The sequence below is a fragment of the Miniopterus schreibersii genome (genome assembly GCF_964146895.1).
Source record: "Miniopterus schreibersii genome assembly, chromosome: 14".
NCBI classification, from domain to species: domain Eukaryota; kingdom Metazoa; phylum Chordata; class Mammalia; order Chiroptera; family Miniopteridae; genus Miniopterus; species Miniopterus schreibersii.
Window position 1 is genome coordinate 41,056,499 of NC_138114.1, and position 23,074 is coordinate 41,079,572.

Here is a 23,074-nt window from a genome sequence, read left to right on the forward strand (position 1 = left end):
AATTGACTTTTAGAGAGAGAGGGAGAGAAGGAAAGAGAAAGAGAAACATTGATGTGAGAGGGAAACGTTCATCAATCAGTCAGTCAATGGATCGGCTGCCTCCTACACCCCCCTGCTGGAGATTGAGCCCATAACCTGGGCATGTGCCCTGACCAGGAATCGAGCCTGCAGCCTTTTGGTGCACTGGATATGGTGCTCAGCCAACTGAGCCACACCAGCCAGGGCCCAATGGGCTAGTTTTTTTTCCCTAGTCTGCTCTCTCTCTGCTTAAGGATCCTCACTTTATATTGGTGCTTAGTTCCAATTCCCTGTTTCAGGTATGTCCAAGAGCAATAAACAGCCACTTTCCAGGGCAACTGGAAAGACTTGACCTCATTTACCAGTGTAGTTTCTAGTTCCCCACAACATTTTTGGTCCCTGGGGATCCTCCTTGCTTTCTTGCAAGCTCAGCTGTGTAATTAAAAGGATATGGTTATATAGACGGTATTTCTAGAAGACAGAATAATTTTTTTAAGTTACCTACCCAGCAGTATTGCCAGAAGCAGGATCTCTTCCCCCAGAATCTCCTGCTCATTGTTGTAGCTGTAACATCTAGCACAGTGCTTGGCACATGGGGAAGGAGTATCAATACATACTTGTTGCCCTAGCCGGTTTGGCTCAGTGTTTAGAACGTCGGCCTGAAGGGTCCTGGGTTTGATTCCAGCCGAGGGCACGTGCCTCAGTTGCGGGCTCGATCCCCGGCCCTGGTGAGGGTGCGTGCAGGCGGCAACCAATCAATGTCTCTCTCATGGATTTTTTTTTCTCTCTCTCCCCCCCTTCTACTCTCTGAAAGCAATGAAAAAAATATCCTCAGGTGAGGATATAAAAACAACAACATAACTTGTTACTTGATTCGTGGAATTGGATATTTCCGTTAGAAACTGTTTCTTTTCCCTGTAAGGAAAACCAGAGGTGGTGCTCCAAATTCATTCATAGCTAGCAGCCAAGATAGTGTTTTAGCATCCTGTGAAATACTTCAGTTTTCCTATTTTTTTACTTTTAAACTTGAAAACTTCAGTGCTTTCCTAAGAACATGAAGGTGCTGTTGCCAGTTGCTAGCAGAGCTTTCCAGCCCCATAAATTGGCAAATTGAAACCATCCCTGGGCAACTATTACCGCCCAGTGTCTCTTTTTATGCTGGCACTTTGAAAGTTCTTGTGCTGATTAAATTGACCTTTACAGTGGTTCAGCTAAGAATAGCAACTATAAGACCTGGAAACTCTTAAGGAAAATGTTGTTAGTCCCACAGTTTCTGCTGCCACCAAAGAGATGAGATAATGTTTTGCACATGTGCAAGGGCGTGCCGTCCATCCTTCTCCACTGTAAAAATGTTCCTTCCAGCTCCGTGTTGGTCATTCTTGCTGCTTCTTTGTGCCTGTGCTATTTGTTTAGTGACCACATGTGCCCCATCTCTTGGAGCTGGTCACTGTGGTACAAGGGCTTGAAGTCACATACCTGTAACACATGAGGATCCTAATGGTCATTGCCACTGTCCTTCCTGAGATAAAACACCTGGGCATAAAAGCTTAAGTCATTTATTTGCACAAAGTTCATTTGTGTGAAGTTTTACCCTTCTAGCATTTTTTTGGCCATGGTGTTTTATGCAAATGAAACTGCTGGGAAGAAGGTATCTTTAAAATGCAAATCTGAAAGAAAATAAACAAAAATAATAGAATACAAATCTGATCTTGCGGCGTGGTCGTCCCCCCCCCAGTCTGGTCCCTGCTTACCCAACATTTCTCCCTACGTCCTCAGCCATTCCTAGCTAAAGGGCTTTGCTTTTCTGCTCCCCCGGCCCGGAATGTTCTTCCTGTCCCTCTTCCCTTGTTACTAACTTCCCAACCATCCTGACTATCTCAGTTCCAACTTGCCTTCCGCCCAGAAGCCGTCTGGACCTTCTTAACTAGCTGCTAGGTCTTACTGTTGTAACTCTCACTGAATCATGTGTTTTCCCCTCCTAGCTGCAGTTGTATCTGTGTGGTTACTCCACCCCACGTCCCTGGAAACTTCAGACTCCTCAAGGATAGGCATCAGGACTGCTTTTAGCCATTTTCCCATTGTGGGCCCTCCCCAGCTCAGTGCTGGTGCGGGATACTCAGTAAATTTGGAAGGACGGAATGTAGGCCCTGTGTTCCACACTGGGATGAAGCACCATTCTGTTCTTCAGAAAATCAGTATGTGGCCCAGCCGGGCGTGGCTCAGCTGTTGAGCGTTGACCTAGGATCCAGGAAATCAGGGTTCGATTCCCGGTCAGGGCACATGTCCGGGTTGTGGGCTGCAGCAGATCAATGACTCTCTCATCATTGATGTTTCTCTCTCTCTCTCTCTCTCTCTCCCTCTCCTTTCCTCTCTCTGAAGTTAATAAAGATATATTTTAAAAAGAAAAGAAAAGAAAAGAAAAGAAAATCGGTATGTGAAAATATGACCTTTTGAGCAAAGAAGGGAGGAGTCCCAGGCATGTTGCCCCTCCTCACTGACTAGTAGAAAAGGAAGGATCCTGTTCTCAAAGTCAAAGAGCTCCACAGGGCAGGGTCCTTATCTGTTCCATCAAAGATAAAATGTTGATTTTATTTGACTTGGGGATTTCATTGGATTTATTTAAGCAACTGAAGTGGAAAAAGCAACTGAGGAAGTATAACTTCAACCAAGGAGGCTATAGCTTAATAATAGTTAAAAGCTCAGGCTCTGAAGTCTGACAAACTAGATTACACTACTTTCTAGCGGCGTGACCTTAGGCAAATTACTTAGCCTCTCTTCGCCTCAGTTCCCTGATACTACCCATTTCATAGTGTTGCTTTCAAGTTCAGATAAAAGAGTACTGTCAGGCATTGAAAACAGTTGCTGGCACATAGCAAGTGCTCAGTACACATTAGCTATATTCCATCCCAGGTTACTCCGCCTTCATGGAGGTTGCATTGCCATTGTTTCATTAAGCAAACCTTTCTGTGCCAAGCACTGTGCTCATATTCGGGGTGGGGGAGGAGGAGGAGACAGAGCTCCTGCCCATAGGGAGAGTACAATTCATTCTCTGGTTCTCCTCTGCTGCAAGAGGGGTGGGAGGGATATTTCCTGGTCGCTCCTCAAGAGTTGGCCTGAGCAACACAATGTATGTAAAGTGCTTGAAGATGCTCGGAAGAAAAGCAAAGTATAATCATAGAGGGTGCTGAGAATTTTCCATATTTGAACTCTCCATTGCATTCTCTCCAGCTCCTTTTTCTGTTCTTTGTGTGTCTGGAGCAGCTCACATTGCCAATGAACTTTGCTATTCTGAAAGAGTTCTAAGTGAATGCAAAGTGCTGTTTGCATGGTCTTTCATGCTGGCAATAATGGCTAACAAAATAATGGTGATATCAAGAGCTCAGAGAAGTTAAAGTAACTTACCCAAGCTCACACAGTTAATAAACATAGTGGGTGTAATAAGTTAACAAATTGGGTTTTGAACCCAGATCTGACTGATTCTTGATCACTTCTGCCTCACAGTGGATCTTGAGCCACATGGAGGTCATGGAGGTCTATGAGAGTACACTGGGTAACAGCTGTTAAGCTCCTCTTTACAGGGGAGGATGGAAAGCACCAGGCAGCGTTTGCACACACTATTCTTTGCTGTCACTTTGAATGAGAAGAGACAGATTTCAGGAGCTTTTGAGTTGGCTCAGCGCTGTTGTGTCAGACTGGATGAGTTGAAGGGGGACATTAGAGAGCATCTTAACTAGTCTTAGGACCACTGAGTAACCTAACTAAAGTTCTGTTCCTCTGTTGTGGTAGAGCTGGGACCAAACCCAAAGTGCCTAGATTTTTTTTCTCACACCAGCAGGTCTCTTGTTTCTGAAGGAGTTCATCTTGACCCTCACATCTCACTACCCCTAAATCTTCATTTTGCTAAATGTCCATGAGGCCACTTATTTACCTATATTCCTTAACTGCCTGCAGTTTTTCCTTTCTCCTGTAGCAGAAAATGACAATTCCCATAATCAAGACCATCCCAGGGAGCTTAGGGACTCTATCTGGGGACAGAGGGAGAACAGGGAACAAGGTATATTGGTTAAAAAGTGTTTGAAAAACTGAATTAGAGGGTGCTGTTATAGTTCTGCTCTCCCTGGAAAAAAGAGTGGGGTCCTGTTTATATCAGGCTTCCTGCCTCGGGATGGAAGAGCCAAGAGAAAAGCTGACACCAGTAGGTCATGAGGATGCCACTTGTTTAGATTTCAAACACGTTCCATTCCACGCCTCACTTAGGACCATTTGGCTGCTCTGTGTTCAAAGCCTGGACCTCATCTGGTGAATTTTCCCGACGCAGAAGTATCACTGGATTCTTTAATGTGTCAGGGTGTAGGCAGCATGGCCTCTTTTAGAAACTATGTGGACACTTTGAACTGTGTTCTTGTGAGCCAGTGTCAGAAGAATGGCATTTCAAGACTTGGTAGAGTTGGCAGAAACTTAAAAAAAATTCTAAAAAATATTTTTTATTAATTTTTAATTTTTTACATATTTATTGTTTTAAATATTTTTATTGATTTTTTTTTTTTCCGACAGAGAGGAAGGGAGAGGGAGAGAGAGAAACATGGATGTGAGAGCAGAACATCAATTGGACGCCTCCTGTGTGCCTGCATCCCAGGCATGTTTCCTGACCAAGAATCGAACCCACAACTCTTTGGTGCACAGGATGAATGCCCTACCAACTGAGCCACACCTGCCAGGGCAGGAGAAACTTTTTTATGTCCTTATGAAAGCAGTGTTTTACTCTGAAGTCAGAGAGCATGTGTTTTAGTAAAAGTGAGCACAAATCTGCTTTCTGTATGTGCGCCAGGCCTCACAGGAGACCTCTCACTGGACAGCCACCCCCTAGGTAGTTGCATTCTGCATACAGTGTACACAGGGAGGCAAAGACAGGAAGAATTGTTTGCTATATTGTGAAACTCTCATTGTCAGAGTTTACAGATGCCTTTCCCATGTTTCCTTCTTCCTAAACCCTTTTACATGGGTGTAAGACTCTTTAAAGAGCAGGAAACACCTGAGGATGTGTGGTGGAAAGCTGTGCTGAGCCAGGGATCTGGTTATTAGCTCTTCTGGTCCTCTCCCTGTGGTTTCAGGTGCCTATACTGTTGCTCTCCAGCCTCTAGCCCTGTAGATAGTCACTGGCATACTTTGTTTATACTCTTGGCCAAGTAGACAGCCTAGTAAAGCCAGGCCCAGAGAGGATGAACCGACCATCTGACTTTAGTTTCCACTGGCAGGCATGCCCGGATGTGTGCTGTGGGCAGGGTCAGCCTGAGTAGCAGCAAACACGAGACTGTGGTTTTAGTTTCTTTGCTGAGCAGGGCTTTTTCACTTTTAACTCTGAGCTTCTTGAGGATAGGGACAATCCTTGTATATCCCTCATAACCAACCCAGTGCTTGGCACAAAACAGTGTCCAGTAAATGCATGTGTTGCTTCTTTAAAGGAATGTTGAAAGCCAGATAGAGGTGACTTATAGGTCTCATTCTATACATTATGGTCCAGAGAACATTTTGGGCTGAAGTTCAGGTCGGCTTGTGGGGTATTTCATATTTTAAGTATGAAATGTAAAAAAACCCTTTTCACTTTCATCTCTGTTCCCCAGCGCTGTGAATAGAATTTGGCGAACTGCTAAATGGTTACTCAGCAGTGCCCTTTCTGTAGCTGACCCTGACAAGGGACAGGATGAATCCTAGATCCAGTCAAGATTATTAAGAGATCATTCGATAAGCAAAAAACGATCTAGCAAATTGAAATTGGACTAGGTCACTTGAACAGGTCACCCCTTTTCTTAAAAGTGAAGAATTTAGCAGCAGGTTTTTTAGCTCTCTTGATTCACTATAATTAACCTTGGAGATCTTGTGTTTTGAAGGAAGGATGGAATGACTGGATGCTAATCCTAGAATATATACTGCATTAATTATTCCAGGAACTTTCACAGAAAAGCCGATTTTATTGAAAACTGCTAATTAGTGGAGAAGCATCACCTTGTAACCAGCTGAGTTTAAATAACACTGGAACACCCAGTGTTTCTGCTTGGATATAAAGAAAGTGGTGTAACCCTTTCCTGTCTGAGGAGAACCTTGCTCTTTGCCAGTCAGCTTTGTGTGCTGAATCCTCTTCTCCCTTTAATTTTTTTAAAAATGTGGACATTAAAAAATATGTATTTCTTTATTTTAAAGAGAGAAGAATGGGGGGGAGAGAAACGTCAATTTGCTGTTCCACCTATTTATGCATTCATTGTTGATTCTTGTATATGCCCTGACCAGGGATCAAACCCACAACCTTGGTGCATGGGGATGATGTTCCAACCAACTGAGCTACCCAGCCAGGACCTCTTCTCCCTTTAATAAACCATTTCCCCCCTTAAATCTGCTGTTCTTTCTAATATTTTTTTTTTAATGGAATAAATATTGGCACAAACATTCGGGTGGAGGGTGAGCAGATGGGCAGAAAGAGGGGGATGAGAAAAAGTTTAACATGCTAATTTTTTTTTAATTTTTTTTTTAGGATAAGGAAACCTGTGTGGGTACCAACAATCAGAGCTACATCTGTGACACAGGACACTGCTGTGGACAGTCTCAGTGCTGCAACTACTACTATGAACTCTGGTGTAAGTCCTTGCCTGGAGGTTTCTTGGACCCCAGGGTGCTGGTTACTGCCTCCGGTTATTAGAAACCGTGGACTGGTCAGCCTTTCTCTTACTCTCTCGGGGGGCACTGTTGGCAAGTATAATCAGTTTCCAGGTTCCAGAAGTGATTCCTCTGTAGAGGACGACCACTCTGATGCTCTTTGCACATTGTGGGTTGAAGACTGAAGAGTATGGTCTGAACCTTCTTAAGAGGCTGTGGTGCCCGGTCTGCGTGGCTCAGGAGATCCCGGTTCGATTCCTGGTCAGGGCACATGCCTGGGATACGGGCTTGATCCCCAGTGGGGGTATGCAGGAGGCAGCTGATCAGTGACTCTCTCTTATCACTGATGTTTCTATCTCTCTCCCCCTTTCCCTTCCCCTCTCTGAAATCAATAGAAACAAAACAAAAAAAAGAGGCCAAGTTTACCAGGTCTGCTGCAGAAACTCCTGCCTGGGTTCTCTTTCATGCTCTCTCCAGTATGTGCCCATCAGTGACAACCACTTAGATCTTTCCACTGGCCATCCCAGACTCCCAGGCTTGCCATCTTTTTGAAGAGAAATTGCAGCAGCCAAGCTGCTGTGAGCACCGAGCTGGGCTCTGTGAATGGCTGTAAATCCATTTTTATTTTTATTTTTTTTATAAGAACAAGGTTCTAGAATTCCCCGTGGAGCATCAAGGAGCTGCTTCTGTGTCTAAAGGTCTCTGTCAAAGGGATAATCTTTCTGTAGTTCCCTGCCTACAGAGCCCTCCTAGAAAGAGGGAGGCCCCTGTGCTTATTCCCTAGCTGGAAAGTTGAAGTGTCTGGAGGCTTTTACAGTGCACCTAACTTGTTACTGTCAGCTAAATGCCCTGTGGAGACAGTCCTTATCTTGCCACTGGTTTGGTTGAGGCCGGGACCACTTGTACCTTCCAGAGTTGCACAAGGGTAGTGACATTACTGTGGTCTTCAGGGAGAAACCCAAGCTTAAAGACTTCACTAACACACTTTGTACTCTGATCTTCATGGTACTCAGATGAAACACTATAGGATGCTCCATGAAGAACGGGAGGATGGGAGAGTCCTTGGGGCAGAGAATCTGCGGTGACTAGCACTGCAGTGGTTTACACAACCGTCTACTGACAGAGGAAATGATAGACTGTTTCCCCAAATAATTCTAAACACCCCCTCACTCCCTCCACTTGGAAATGAGCTTTGGGCTTGTCAAACCATTCCCTTATTGGCACCATCACCCCTGCTTCTTTTTCCCTCTCTCCTTTCTGATTTTCCTATTCCCCCCACATCAGTGATATGGTCAGAAAGCAGCTAGAAGGGCTATTATTTGGTATGGAGAGGAAATTATACACTTGGCTGGGAAGACTGTCCCTCTAAATGCAAATGCATCTTATAGCCAGTGGGAGTGGTTCTTACAAACAGGACCTCTTTTTGCCCTGTTCCTTCCCCTTTCAGGACTGAGGACCTACTTGTCTGCCTTTTCTGAGGAATCCCAGGGGCAGTCAAGGGCAGACTCCTTCAAGGAGAGGACAGGGCTCAGGAAATCCCACTCCCCATTCCTTTGTGTATAAGCAGCCACCGAGAAGGCCCAGAATTGATGTTGCTATTTTAGAAGGGGTGGGGCCGAGGGACTTACTGGAGAAGCAAAGTGCCAAGCAGGTGGGCAGATTCTGTTTAAATGTTTTAAAATGCAGATAACCACAAGGTTCAAATTCTCCCTCCCACCCCTTGTTAAAACAAAAGTTGAAGCTGGGTTGCCAAAAAGCCGCAGAGCTGACAGTTTGTTTTTCTGGGGCCTGGCCCAGGTGCAACAGTTGCGGAAAGGGATGGAGTTGATGGCCCCATCTCAGATTGACAGAGCCTCCTGGGCTGTTGGCAGAGCAGACTCAGTAGCCATCAGAAGTGGGTCACCAAAGCCAAGGCAGGGTGGTGGGGTGGTGGGACAGGGAGACCCAGATGGCAGAGAGGCATTCTGGGAACCAGGTGCTTCACCCCAAGGGCCTAAAAAAAGCCAGAGGAAGAGTTGCATGAGTGGCCGATTATCTCTCCACTTACAGTCGGCTGGGAAAGGGGAAGGCCAGACAGAAACCAGAATCTGGATGAGGAGAAGAGAATCGCCATTATACCAGTTGGGCCATACTTTTTAAGTCCTGCAGGGAAGGAGATTGTAAAAGCAAACCTTTCCTCTCATCTGTACCCAGAAATGGCTTCTTGGTCAGGAGATGCCCAGTGAGTATCCTGTGCCTCTGAGAATTCTTTAGTTTTCTTCCTTATGAGGGTCTTGGCCTCCGCTTGACGTGTATAGAGAGAGGTTGACTGTTGGAATGAGCCCTTTGCATTCTCATCAAAACTGCACTTTTTGTGGCCTTAACTCTATTCCCTGTAATTGTCTCTAAACTGCCTAAAATGTGAAAGTAATGGGCTTTGGGTTATTCTTTTTGTCTCTTTACTTTGGAAGGAAAACAATCTCATCCAGGAAATCCTTGGCAGAGGGCCTCAAGGGGGAAAAATGCCATTTGCACAACCCTTGTACCTATACTAAGCTGAATTTTCCTGTGTGCTGAGGCCTATCTCTCTCTCTCTCACACACACACACCACTTTACATAGACACACAAGCACACGCAGACCTAGAGCTTCAGCCAGCCAGCACCCTTTCTCCCATGTCTTTGCAGTCTGTTGTGACTAAGCCAATAGTGATTACTGGGCCTGCATCAGACAGGAAGTGAAGGTGGTTTTCCTAGTGCAGTGACTGAGGCTATAGGACCTGGTCATTATTATTATTGTCAGCCCTCACATTTTTATGGCACTTGCACTTTACTTGTCATTCAATCATTTATTCATTCAGCAAACCCTTATTCCATTGGTTCTTGAACTTTGGCAAGTATCTGAATTTCCTGGAGGATTCATTAAAACAGTTTTCTGGGCCCTACTCCCAGATTTTTTTAGTCAGTGGGCCTGAGGTGGACCTGAGAATTTGCAATTCTAACAAGTTCCTACTGGATGCTCTGGGCTCTTCTGTTAGAAACTGTGAGCAGATACAATCCTTGCCATTAGAAAGGGCATCTCAGCAGAGAGAGGAGATAAGACCAGGTGCCTCAGTAGTAATTGCAAAGTAGAGAGTGGAATATATTTGCCAGAACTGCTGTGAGTGTCCCAACGGAGAGTTTGCTTTGGCTGGACAGGAGTCTGGCAGGCTGTGTGGAAGAGGTAGCATTTGAAGAAAGTCTTAAAAGGTAGATAGGATTTAAACACACGGAGGAGGGTAGAATGATTTTCCAAGTAGAGGAGCACACCACCATAGACCAAGGCCCCATGAGAAAACAGAGTATGGATCATATTGTTAACCTTTCCCCTGGGGCGTGACTGGGTAGAAATGGGTGATAACAAGGGTGCTAATGTGCATAGAACTCTCCTAGTGCAAGGCACTAAGTTCTTCATGCACCTCACCTCATTTCACCTTAAGAACATCCTCCTAGGTGCAGATACCACCCCCATGTCTCTGGACCAGGAGTATGCAGCTGAGTAGTAAGGTCAGTGCTCCTCACTCCAAAGCCTTCCAGAATACCAAGTGCTAGTCTAGAAGGGTGATGGGCCCAGGTCATGGAGGGTCTGGAATGTGCATGTTTACTTTCCACCTGAGGATGCCCTTCATGGAGCAGAAAGAGAAAAAAATCCAAACCTCAAGACCTGGGGAGGCCAGGGACATAGTCAAGGCCAAAAGCCTGAACCTGGACCTCCCAGTTCTCATCCCAGGGCTCTTTCCACTCACCCAGCTCCATTTTCCAGAGAGAGGTCAGAGTTGGGAATTTCTGCTCCTGAGATCATTTGGCTGAACTTCAATCAGGCATCAGTTTCCCCTGTTTGGGCTTTAATGAGGGACAGGGGAGTGTTTCTAGACTGGAATTTCCCTGAGATGACATGAAACAGATTATTAGCAAATCCAGTTAACGCTGCTCAGCTTTTCACCTCCTAATATTTTTTAAATAGTTTGTCTTAAGAAACTCGTTGTTGAGCTGCTCTTAAGAAGGCCCACGGCACTTGACACACTGAGGAAAGTGGAGAGCGGGGAGCTGGGGCCTCCTCATGCCCTGACTTGGATCCCCGTTCCCTAGTGGTCTGGGCTTCAGGACAAAGGCAGGTTGATGAGTGCAGGCGGGTTGGTTTTCCAATGAGTTTAGCCTAGAATAGGACCTAAAAGCAGACTTTGGAATTGTTCCTTACTCTCGCTTTTTAATGGATAAAAAGGGAAATTTAAAGGAAACCCTTCCCATTGGTGGCCATGCCTGTACTATAACAACAACAGTAGTAATAATAAGCTGGAGAACTTACTCCATACCAGGCATAGTTCTGAGTACTCTGCGTATATTAGCCAATTTTCCTCATAGTGACCAAGTAGGTAGAGAGCATTATTCTTCCCATTTTACAGATGAGAGAAGTAAAAAAACTACCTAGGTCATAAAACCAGGAAATGGTTTTGTGAGTTGGGATTTGAACTCAGGTTGTCTGCCTCTCCTCTTTTCTATTTGTAGTCATGCTTATAGGAAACTTGTTTAGTGTTTCAGATAAAGTTGCACATCCTCTGAAGTCTTCATTTCCCAAATTCAGACCTTTTCTGCAGTGACAATGGCAGGAGCTCCTGCTGAGAAGTATAAGGGGCCCAGGGGGTCACCCATCATTCTATAAAAGGAGAGCTAATTTATAGTATGCTTTGGCTTCTTAATGAGGAAGTTCCTGCCAGTTGGGGAGTAGTGTTTTCCCAAGTTTATTGTGAACTCTGGGGCACATGACTCAGTGCCTACGTTGGACTCGTTGTTTTTAAAAACATGTTTCCATTTTGCTTAGCATGACAAATGCTCCCCACGTGAGGTCATAAATTTCAAAGTTGTCAGTGGGGAATTTAATCTCTGGGTAGGTGTGTGTTTGGGAGAGAGGGCATACTTCTGTCTTTCGCTGTGTGTCTCTTTCATTAAGTTTTCCTTTTTTAAGCTCTTCCTTGCTTGTGAAATCTAGCAATAAGATCAAAAGTTGGCCCAACTCCATAGAGACTAGTCTGGATATTCCTCCTTTTAAAGTTAATGGGACACTACTTTGACTAGAATGCCTCCTAGGAGGATCTGTTTTATGAGGGTCAGATAAGAATGCCTTCTACCTTCCATTAAGTGGGACCAGCCCATTAGGGATCTGTTCTGGACCTTCACTTATGCTGCGTCATACCACTAGACCCAGCCTGCTCCCAAGTTAGTTTTCCCCCAGGTTTGAGCCACACCATGATCCAGTTGTCTCTTTTCTTCCCCCAGTCCCCTTTTGACCTAAATTTTCCTTGTTGTTTTTTTTTTTAAAGCCCTTTTTTCTATCATACTTCTAGATCAGTGGATCTTAGCCTTTTTCTGGATCAAGGATCTGCTTAAGAATCTGATGAACCCTTTAAATCCTCTCGCCCAGAAAAGCCTATAAACTCACTGCATCAGTCAGGATAGCCTAGGTTATGCTGCAGTAACAAGTCCAAAATCCTAGTGGGCTAAAACAACAGGTTTACTTCTTACACTATAGCATGTGTGTCACTTTGTTCCCACTTCATCATCCTCTGGGACCAGACTGACCCTGAAGTCACTCTCTGGAATATTGCCAATTGCCATGGCAGAAGGAAGATTCATGGAGGGTCTCATATCAGCAAGAAATGGTCATTTCCAATCCCAATTCATTAGTTAGAACCAGTATCAAAGCCTCATCCAATCAGAAAGGGACCAGGAAGTTCAGCCTACCCACATATCCGGAGGGGGGGAAACCAGAAATATTTAGCCAGCATGAAAACCAGTGCATGAGATTTTTTCTATTAAAAGCATGGATTGTTTGTTTGGTTTTTTAAAATTATTTTTTAAATACGTCTTTATTGATTTCAGAGAGAAGAAGGGAGAGGGAGAGAGAGAAATATCAATGATGAGAGAGTCATTGATCGTCTGCCTCCTACACGCCCCCTCCTGGGGATCGAGCCTGCAACCCTGGCATGTGCCCTGACCAGGAATCAAACTGTGATCTCCTGGTTTGTAAACCAGGAGATGGTCAGCCACTGAGCCACGCAGGCTGGACTGGTTTGTTTGTTTTTTAAAGCATGCTATAAGAGCTGAGGAACACTGCCTTAGATCATATATATTGCTGCATGTAAGTTAAAAGTTGGTTTACCTTTAGGTGAGAAACTACTGAAAAAAATGACTTGGGAAGTAAAAATAGTAGAGTTAAATGTTGATTATGTAATGGGAGAATGTACTTTCTAAATCATCAAGTAACACAGAAATACGGATTATGAGGTTATGCTGGAAAAAGTAAGAGAAATATAGGTAATGTAATAAAGTGTTCAGCCCAGAATCTTTTCGACTTTGAAAGACATTTAGAGTCAGGCTCTTCAGCAGAATGCACTGTGCTTATTTGTGGTGCTTCCCTCCAGTGTGGTCCCACCCTAGGAGGCTGGGAGCTAACTAGATTGATCTGGAGGAGATGTTACAGGAGGCAGCAGGTTGCCAGCTCATTCCCACAGCTTTCTTGCCTCAACACCATCCTCTGAGGGTTCCTTTAACAGTGTCTGTCTAGTCTTCAGTCAGCCAGGAGCAGGAGAGAGATGTAAGTTTAATTAAGCAACTGTCCAGTATTTAATCTAGAAAGGGAAGGGAGACTTCTAACGTCAACTTAAGTTTATGTTCTCTGGTTAGGAATGAGGTTTTTCTGTCTGCTGATGGGAAAAGAGGAAAAAGTCCTCCGCTCATTGCCCTCCGCCTGTTCTCCTGTTGCCAGTCCTCCGCAGAAAGTTCCATTGCACGTACCGCAAGCAGTTAGGTGCCACATAGCTTGCCAGAGCCTGGCAGCTGTACCACCTTGCAGTCTCACCCTGTAAGGGTGGCTTTGTGGGGCAATTCAGTGGGGACCCCCCTGGGGTACAGATAGAGCTGTTGCCAGAGGCCACACCCTAAATGTCAGTGGAATCTTTCAGAATATTGTGTTCTGGTACAAACGGGGGGGGGGGGGGGGGGGGCAGGGTTCTATTCATTTACAAGTTTGTCTGTAGGGAGAAGGAAGCCTTTTTAAAAAACCACAATGTTAATTCATTCTGGCAGGATTGGAAATACTTAACAGATTCTAAACACAGATTTATAATTACAAAGCAGATGATAAAAAATAGATGTAGCATTTGTAATGGAAAAAAAATTGAAGTTATTCAGGAGTAGAGAACAAATGAATGATAATATAATCTATTCTTATTTAATAGCAACTCACCTTAAAATTGTTCCTCACATAATTTAAAAAAAAAAATATGGACCTATGTACACATTTAAAAATATATATATATCTTTATTGATTTCAGAGAGAGGAAGGGAGAGGGAGAGAGAGAGTTGAAACATCAATGATGAGAGAGAGAGTCATTGATTGGCTGCCTCCTGCACGCCTCCTGCTAGGGATCCAGCCCCCAACCCCGGGCATGTGCCCTGACTGGGAATCGAACCCTGATCGCCTGGATCCTAGGTAGGTGCTCAACCTCTGAGCCACGCCTGGCCGGGTTCCTCAGATTAATTTTTTAATTTCAAAGAAGTACATGTTCATCTTAGAAAAATTAGGAAATGTAGATAAGCAAAAAATGAGGGTGCTGGTACCAGAAAACCTATTGCCCTGTTATTCAGGAATACATGATAACTTCCTGATCATCCCTCTAGATGTTTATATAGACTTTTTTTAAAGCAAAAATTGGGATCATATTTTGTACTGTTCTGTAATCTGCTTTTTTATTTAATATTAGAAACATCTTTATGTCAAAAAAATAGTATCTATGAATAATTTTTAATGGCTCTTATCATTTCATTATATGACTATATTCCCAGAGTATTTTAAAAACCCATCCAGAAATATATTAATTTTTAAACTAAAAGCCAGCAAAAATAAAATTAATCACAGATATTTTAAGTTTTTTTAAAATAAAATTTTATTGATTTCAGAGAGAGGAGAGGAAGAGAGAGAGAAATAGAAACATCAATGATGAGAGAGTCATTGATCGGCTGCCTCCTGCACGCCCCCGACTGGGGATGGAGCCTGCAACCCAGGCATGTGCCCTGACCGGAAATCGAACCCCGATCGTTCGCCTGCATCCTAGGTCGACGCTCAGCCACTGAGCCACGCCCAGCCAGGCTAAGTTTTAATTTACTTTGTTTCCATTTTTATAATTTGAAAATAATTGGAAAAAGAATTAAAATTTGTCATAATATCACTATTTAAATATAAGTCACTATTTTTGTGTTTTTCATCCCAGATCCCCCCCCAATATATATATATTTTAAAGCAAAATTTCTTATTAATTAAAGAAAATATTTAGAAGGCTCTTCTGCATACACCTGAAAATTGAAGAGGGGTAACTAAGAGAACCACTGGGAAATGAAAAGAAATAAACACCTGGAGAAAAGAGGCTGCGGGCCTTCTCCTCTGTTCCTCTACCCTTCTCTGGAGCAGGGGGGAAGAAGGAGAGGCTGCTAATGGCCACGAGTCTAATGCAGGTCAAAAGGAGGTGGGAGTGATTGTTTGTGTGACAATGGGAGGTAGAATTGTACCGGATTATATCAAGAGTTGAGGAAGTCATTTGCACTCCCTAGGGAAGAGTTGGACCTGAGGCAATTAGAATTTTCCACCTCTTCCCAGCCGGGCGTGGCTCAGCGGTTGAGCATAGACCTAGGATCCAGGCGATCAGGGTTCGATTCCCAGTCAGGGCACATGCCCGGGGTTGGGGGCTGGATCCCTAGCAGGAGGTGTGCAGGAGGCAGTCAATCAATGACTCTCTCATCATTGATGTTTCTTTCTCTCTCTCTCTCTCTCTCTCCTTCCCTCTCTCTGAAATCAATAAAAATATATTTAAAAAAAAAAAGAATTTTCCACCTCTTACTTTAGGGCCTCTTCTTTCACAAAAGCATACAAGGTAGGGAAAAGCCCCAGATCTTTTTGATGATATCAGGAGAACCCAAGAATTTATCAGGCAGCCCCTCTGAGGCCCCTCGCAGTTGCTAATCGGCTGAGGTGTGGGGATTTTGAGAGACTCTTTGCTTTTGGTGAATGGTCTGGTGTCAGCAGCAGGAAGTAAGCCTGGGAGCTGTCCTTGTGGGAGAAGATGAGCACTAAAAGATGCTAAAGCATTTACTCAGAGATCTCTTAAAAGAGGAAGAGTACACTGTCCTAAAAGGGGAGCATATTGAATGCCCACCAAACCTAAAATATGGGAGGACCAGTGGTGCTGGAGTGTTGCCTTGGCACTCTTCCCTTCCCCCAGGGTCCCTGGAGGCTTCTCAAACTGAGTGGCCTCTTTTACTGTCATTCTTATAATCCTGCCCTCTTCCATCACATGTATCTTTCACTCTGGCACAAACATTATGAAAACTAAATGCAGGTTCTAAATGTGAATTCACTGAGCGAGGCCTGACAGTTCCGGCTTTGACCGGGAGACGTTGCTCTGACCCTCCCTGTTCTGAGAACTGCCCCTCTCTGGCTGGTGTTCACTGTGTCCCTGCCTCTCTGTCTTGCTTCCCAACTCCCAGGGTTCTGGCTTGTGTGGACCATCATCATCATCCTGAGCTGCTGCTGCGTCTGCCACCACCGCCGAGCCAAGCACCGCCTTCAGGCCCAGCAGCGGCAACATGAAATCAACCTGATTGCCTACCGGGAAGCCCACAATTACTCAGCGCTGCCATTTTATTTCAGTACGTACACCCTCAGGAGCCCAGGACACACAGACTGTGTGTGTTGGTGGCCAGGGCTCCTATGGGCATTGGGGGTTTGCCTCCTTGCCCAGTACAGAGCAGGGTTTTGAAAGTACAGGAACAAGGGGGCAGTAGTCGTGTTTAGCACAGAGGAGCCATTGCTGTGGATGCAGCTCCTTGAAGCCATTGGGCCACTGCAAATCTACACTGGCTGCGTTCTGACAAGGTCTCTGCTTCTTTAGCAGATTTTTTTTAGGGAGATAGTTGGATGGTATATGATGTGAGTGAATTGAGATTTCGAGTTCAGTGGCCTGAAATCCTCCTATTTGTTTACAGTCATGTGATATGATGAGCAGAGTCTGCCATGAAAGGGGCAGGTGGGGGTGGTTGACACTAGGACTTCCTGAGAATTAAGAACTTGATGACTCACTGAAAGGCACTCACTTGACTTCTTTGGGCTTCCATACATATGCCCTCTCAAATGGTCAGTGGAGGCCCAGCTGTGCAGCTTGTCCAAACCCATTTTACCATGTGTTCTACTGAAACAAGTGATCACAAATGTGAAATTTCACATCTAGAAGGGTTAAGTGCTTAGCAGTGCCTGGCATATAGTAAGTGCTCAATAAATGCTAACAATTATTGTTATAAGTAGATCATCAGTGCCTCAAGGCATTCAGCATAGTGAAAAGATAATTCACCTGGCATGCTCTTATAAGCCTTGGATCACAGGCCCTCACCCTTCCTTGGTAACCCACCTGCTCGTTGTCTGAGTCAGGATAAGGTTTTGTTTGTCTTTGTAGACCAACTCCAGCCACACTAGAGTGAGAGACAACACAGATTTACAACCTTCCAGATAAAGGCGCTCTTCATGGTATTCATCTGGAAGGATGGGGGAAGAAAAAAGTGGTCAGAGTATTAAGTTTGGGTCCCTGATCCTGAGGCCTATGGGACATAGATGTAGGACAGTCTGACTGTGAAATAGGAGACACGTGTGCATGTGGAAACAGGTCCATTCCAGGCAGAAATGATCTCTTGGCCATCCACCACATTTGCCTAAACCTCTGCCTTCACTCTGGACCAGACAGGCAGAAATCTTTGCCTATGAAGCAGCTTTAGGGGCTCTCAGGTTTCAAGAAGCTAGATTAGTTTACTCCCATAGCTCTCTGCCCTGCCCACAACCAAGACCTGTAGCTGTCACCTGGTGGGTATGCTGGGGGTGGGAGGAGACATATGTTCAATGTCTCTGTCCTAGAACAATTGCCAGTGCAGTAATTTCTCCTCCCTACCTCCCCATTTTAGGGTTTTTGCCAAACTATTTACTACCTCCTTATGAGGAAGTGGTGAACCGACCTCCAACTCCTCCCCCACCATACAGTGCCTTCCAGCTACAGCAGCAGCAGCTGTCTGCACAGTGTGGCCCTGCAGGCAGCAGCCCCCCAGTTGCTGATCCCACCAGGGGCTCCCAAGGGGCACAGAGCAGCCCCTTGTCTGGGCCCAGCAGAAGCAGCACGAGACCCCCGAGCATCATCGCTGACCCTGAGCCCTCCAACACCGACATGCCAGCCAACCCAGCAGCCACCAAAGCCCCTGGAATGGAGCCCAGCGGCTCCGTGGCTGACCTGGGAGAGCTGGCCCCTGGGGCCTTCCTGGACAAGGATTCCGAATGTAAGGAGGAGCTGCTGAAAGATTACAGCTGCGAGCAGGGCGGTGCCCTCCCCGACAGCAAGGACAAGACGCCTGGCCGACATCGCCGCTTCACGGGTGACTCGGGCATTGAGGTGTGTGTGTGCAACCGGGGCCACCATGACGACGACCTCAAAGAGTTCAGCACATTCATTGACGACGCTCTGGATGGACCCCTGGACTTCTGCGACAGCTGCCACGTGCGGCCCCCTGGTGACGAGGAGGAAGGGCTTTGCCAACCCTCCGAGGAGCAGGCCGGAGATCTTGGGCATCCCCACCTGCCACGGCCACCCGCGTGCCTGCTGCTGAACACCATCAATGAGCAGGACTCCCCAAACTCCCAGAGCAGCAGCTCCCCCAGCTAGAGCAGGCCCGCCTGTGCCTGAGATCTCGGCAAAGCAACCGGGATGGGGAGAACCACGACAGAAGCATTAAGTGACTTTCAGAAAAAGTGGTTCCGCCACTTGGTCCTTCTTTTTCTCCACCCCCCCCCCCTTGTTCCCACATTTTCCTACACCTCCAGGTACTGTTCGGGTGTGGATGCCTCTCCCCGCACAGAAGCACAGTGCTGTGGAGGGCTGAGAAGTGGGTTCTGTGACACTTCTCATTGCCCACCCCATCCCCTTTGTCCTTTCCAAGTCATATCTCAGCTACTGCTTGGGTCGGAGAGATGTGTGTTTAAGGAGCCCCCAGGGAAGGGGCTGAGACTACCCCGAGGTACTCGCGGTGGTGGAGTGGGTTTTTCTCTGGTGTTAGTGTAAGAGTCAGCCTGGGAGAGGCAGCAGATCTCAGCCCTGGGTGAAGGAAGCCTGCAGAGACCCAGGACTCGTCACCCCTTGCTGCTGTGTCTGCAGAGCCCAACTTGGGCTAATCCTGTGGCAGGATGAAGGCTGATGGGTAGTCATGTGGTAGGTTGTAAGGGTTTGTTGCATTCTCAGATTCCAGGTGACGAGATCGATGATGCATCACCGCATCACTGAGGGGCCCTGCCCTGCATTCTGGCTGGCCACACACCAGTTCAGATGGGGAAGATTATACTGCCTTCTCTTCGTTTTTTTTTTTATTTTAAAAAAGAAAAAGAACAAAAGCGAGCTGAAAACAAGAACTTGATCAGTGTCAGGCAAGAGTTCTGTTCTGGGAAAGAGAAGTCTGCGGCTCTTTCCTAAGTTGGCCTTCAAGGAGCCTGGCTGCGATTGAGCCAGAAGGGGATGCTCTGTGTACCGGCTTTGGTGGAGGCTGTCTCTGAGCTTCTGTGGGTGCACAGGAAGCCCTGAGCTGTGGTGGTAGATAGAAGTGCAGTTTTCTGCATGTCTGCCCTTTGGTCTGTGCCCACAGGTGACCAGGGCACTCCCCGAACCCAAGCACACAGTCTGCAGGCCTTTACGTTTCACTGTTCTCTATGAACAAATGAGGAGGCTGTGGGTCTTGAGGAAGGACTCCCCCATTGCCTGGCTCTCACACAGTATTTTCTCGATTCTGAATAAGTTTTTTTGGCTTTTTAAAATTTTATTTTAACTGACCACTTGGGAAAAAATGCCTTGGTTATCTGTGGTTTTCATGTCCGTCCGTCCCCTCCCCCCCGTAAGTGGGTTAACTAATCATTGTAGTCTATGGTAAAGAGTTTAAATGGCCCAAGGGAGGGGGTGAAGGCAGCCGTCCAGAAGGAACACAGGATCCTTGTTACTGTAGTTTGGCTTCAGATAACCAGTTGAGCTTTGATGGGAATAATCTGAATGGAGAAAGCAAACAGCTGAAACTAACATTCCCTGCCCAGCCCTGTTCATATGAAGAGTTTGGTTCTTCCCCCACTCTTGAACGATGACATTTAGACTAGGCAATGACGTTGTGATAAGAAAGGAAACAATATGTAGACGTATACAAAAATAGACAAATCCAAGGCTGTGAGGTGAACGAGTGTCTGTGTTTGGAGTCCACAAATCCAAAACCCATGTTGAACAAAGTGAAGTCCGTATACAATGACTTTTTGGATAACCTATGTCTGTCTGTTCGTTGTATGTGAGCCCCCAGCCCTGTTTTCCTGTGAATATACTTTGAATGGCAGCCGTTCTGCTCCCATTTACCACATGTTTGGAGCAGATATGGCCCTCTCAAGGTAATTTATTTTATGCATTTACTGTTTACTGAACAAATGTCTGACTGTGTACTTGGGTGTATTCAGCAGCATTGTCGACGGCAGTCCCGTGTTTGCCAGAGATACTGTCCTCAAAGTAGAGGTTTTACTCTACCCATCACTGCAATTTGCACATTGCTCCGTGGACACGCGGAGGCCTGTGTTCTGTTCCCTATAAATGGAAACGTGCTCTGAACATGTCTGCCTCCCTCGGCTGCTCCTGGCCCTCGGTATCAGCCCCCTGGGGGATGTTCACAACCACTTGGGACAGAAGGTGAAGGTGGAACTTCAGACCGAAGCTTAATTGGATCTTCAGGGACAAGCTTGGACTAGCTGTGGCCCAGACGTCAGCCGTGCCCAGAATTGCCAGGAGGTTTTGGCAGCCACCACAGGGTTTACCTCCCTTTGCTGAAGTCCAGTTCGCGCAAGCAAGCTGGTGTGTGGCGAAAGTGGGCGGGAGTGCGTCAGCAGCCCTCAGATGCCTTTCCTTCCACCATTTAAAAAAAAATCCCCAACAACTCACTGAAGTGTCTCCAAGGACATCAAGTTTTACCAAAATGAATCCTCCTTCAGTTCACTGATCAAATGGATGAATTCTGGCCCTCTCAAGTTTCCTTCTCCCGTCAGATTGGGGGGCTGGTCTGAGTGTTAAGGTTCACTGCAGCGTCCCACCCTAAAGGCAGGAGAAGAAGAGGGTGGAGCTGGGGAGCTGGGCTTGATTCCAGCAGTCACAGTCTGTCCCCTGCTCCAGGAGGCTACCCTGAATGCAGTGAGAAATGGAAATGGGGAGTTGAAGGACTGGTTAGGGCGCCAGGGAGATTTGGTTGAGTCTGGTTTTCCAGATGAATGGGAAGGAAGGGGGGCTGGTCGAGGGTTTGGTGCTACAGTCAGAAGATTTGCAAATGCTAACACATTCCTATGTGCAGCACATCACCATTTGTCAGTTATTGTGAATATGTGTATTTTAAGCAATAAGATTCAGCTGGTCAGACCTTTCTGGGCAGTCTCGGTGACGCATTTTCTGTGCTGTGATTGTTCTGAAGACAGAGTGGCTCTAACCACTGTGAGAAGCCCAAATAAAATCAGTCCCAAAATTCTACTGCTCTTTTTCCTTGAAGCACTTTGTTCCTTTTCCCTCTACCTCAGACTTCAGGGAGTTGCACCTAAAGGTTCCTAACCGCAAGTGCTTTTCCCTCCTCCACACAGAGGCAGAGAGAAGTCCCACAGCAGCTGAGGACAGGCTCTTGGGCCAGGCAGAAAAATCACAGGGGCAAGAGCAAGCTGGGTAATGCTGCTGCCGAGGCCACACTCTGTGCTGCGGAATCTCCCCTAAACTGTCTGCCAAGGGTACCTGTCTGACATTTGAATACTTTGTAAAGTCCCACAAACAGGTTAAAATCAGACCCAAAAAAGTAGAAACGAGTTTTGTCAGGAACCTTGAAGCTAAAACATGACATTCAAAAGGAAGCAAGTACTCTCTGAAATCTCTCTCTTTTTTTTAAAGTATATCTTTATTGATTTCAGAGAGAGTAAAGGAGAGGGGGAGAGAGAGAGAAACATCAATGATGAGAGAGTCATTGATCAGCTGCCTCTTGCATGCCCCCGCAAACCAGGCATGTGCCCTGACCAGGAATCGAACCCTGATCGCCTGGATCCTAGGTCAATGCTCGACCGCTGAGCCATGCCCGGCCAGGCTGAAATCTCTCTTAATGATACGAGAGAAATGTGGTAGGTGCTTGACCTTGAATTTAATATGCAAAATATGTCTTAGTGATTCTCCCACTTGGTGCCCAGCACTGTGCTGGATGCTAAGGAAAATGGAAGAAATACATAAGACCAGGCTCCGTGCCCTTTGGAAGTTCAGTTCCGGTTAGGAAGGCAAAAACATACCCATGTGCCATAGTTAACTGAGGTGGGTTGAGATGAAGTGAGCGGTGCAGATTCAGGGACACTTGAGTCGTGGGAGGTAATTTGAGGTCTTGAATCCCAGGCAGGGAACTCAGAACTGATTTTTAAGCTGTGGAGAAGCCACTGGTGTGCCAACATCTGTCATCGGGGAACAGCTATTGTTTCCTGACTCATTGTCACTTTACTTTCTAAAGACTGTCCCAATAGAACTTTGAGTCAGGTGTAAGTCCCTGCTCAAAGGGAAGGAACTGCCCAACCTAGCAAGACTTCCTTTGGGGCAGCCTGCAGGTGGGCAAAGCAAGATGATGTGGAATCTTGCTGGAGCCCTCCCTGGAGGGTTCCTGCCTCCCCAAGTGACACTCAGTAGCGGGGTGCTGGCGGAGGACACAGAGAAGAGAGCGTTCTCTCACATAGCCTCCGCTTTACCCTGCAGTCGGCACTGCTGTTGCGAAGAGCGCAGTGTAAGCCAGACATGTCCCTGCAGCCATCTTTGACCCTGGTCCAGAGGACACTGCCCTGGCCCTTCAGTGACTCGAGAGGGATGGTTGTTGCCTAGTTCCTTATAAACTGTTGAAGTAACCTCAGGGGAGCCACAGTAGCTTCTGGAGACTGTCCTGCTCTAAAACCACAGGGGAGAACTGGAGGAGTACACCATTCCTGCCTTCTTTAATCGAGTGTCTGAATGGCAGAAACACAAATGTACAACTTGTACAGGCCGAGTGCCAGAGGCTGTGCGTGTACCCTTGATCCCCAGGTCTGTAGCCCCACACCCCAGACTCCTGGGTCACTGAGTTCCTCCCCCAGGTGACCAGGTTCAAGTAGAGACAGTACCAATGCCCTGAAGCACAAACTAGAGTAGCTTTGATGAACTGGAATTTCAAGAAATTCCCCATTCTCCAGTTTCCTGTTTTAGAGGGAGGGCAAAAACAGGGTTTCACTCAGGAGAAGTAGGAAGTAGGTTTGGCTGACTG

The 23,074-nt window shown here is 46.2% G+C and overlaps 1 protein-coding gene across 2 annotated transcripts in view; it reads left to right on the plus strand.

The window, feature by feature from the left end:
* WBP1L (WW domain binding protein 1 like) overlaps window positions 1-21,292 on the plus strand; it is a 57,148-nt gene extending 35,856 nt beyond the window's left edge. For both annotated transcript variants that reach the window (XM_081157920.1, XM_081157921.1), the window contains exons 2-4: window positions 6,545-6,647; window positions 16,220-16,381; window positions 17,681-21,292. In XM_081157920.1, coding sequence (XP_081014046.1) covers window positions 6,545-6,647; window positions 16,220-16,381; window positions 17,681-18,429 — 1,014 coding nt within the window. In that variant the 3' untranslated portion in view covers window positions 18,430-21,292. The remainder of the gene's footprint in view (window positions 1-6,544; window positions 6,648-16,219; window positions 16,382-17,680) is intronic.
* The last annotated feature ends 1,782 nt before the right edge of the window (window positions 21,293-23,074 follow it).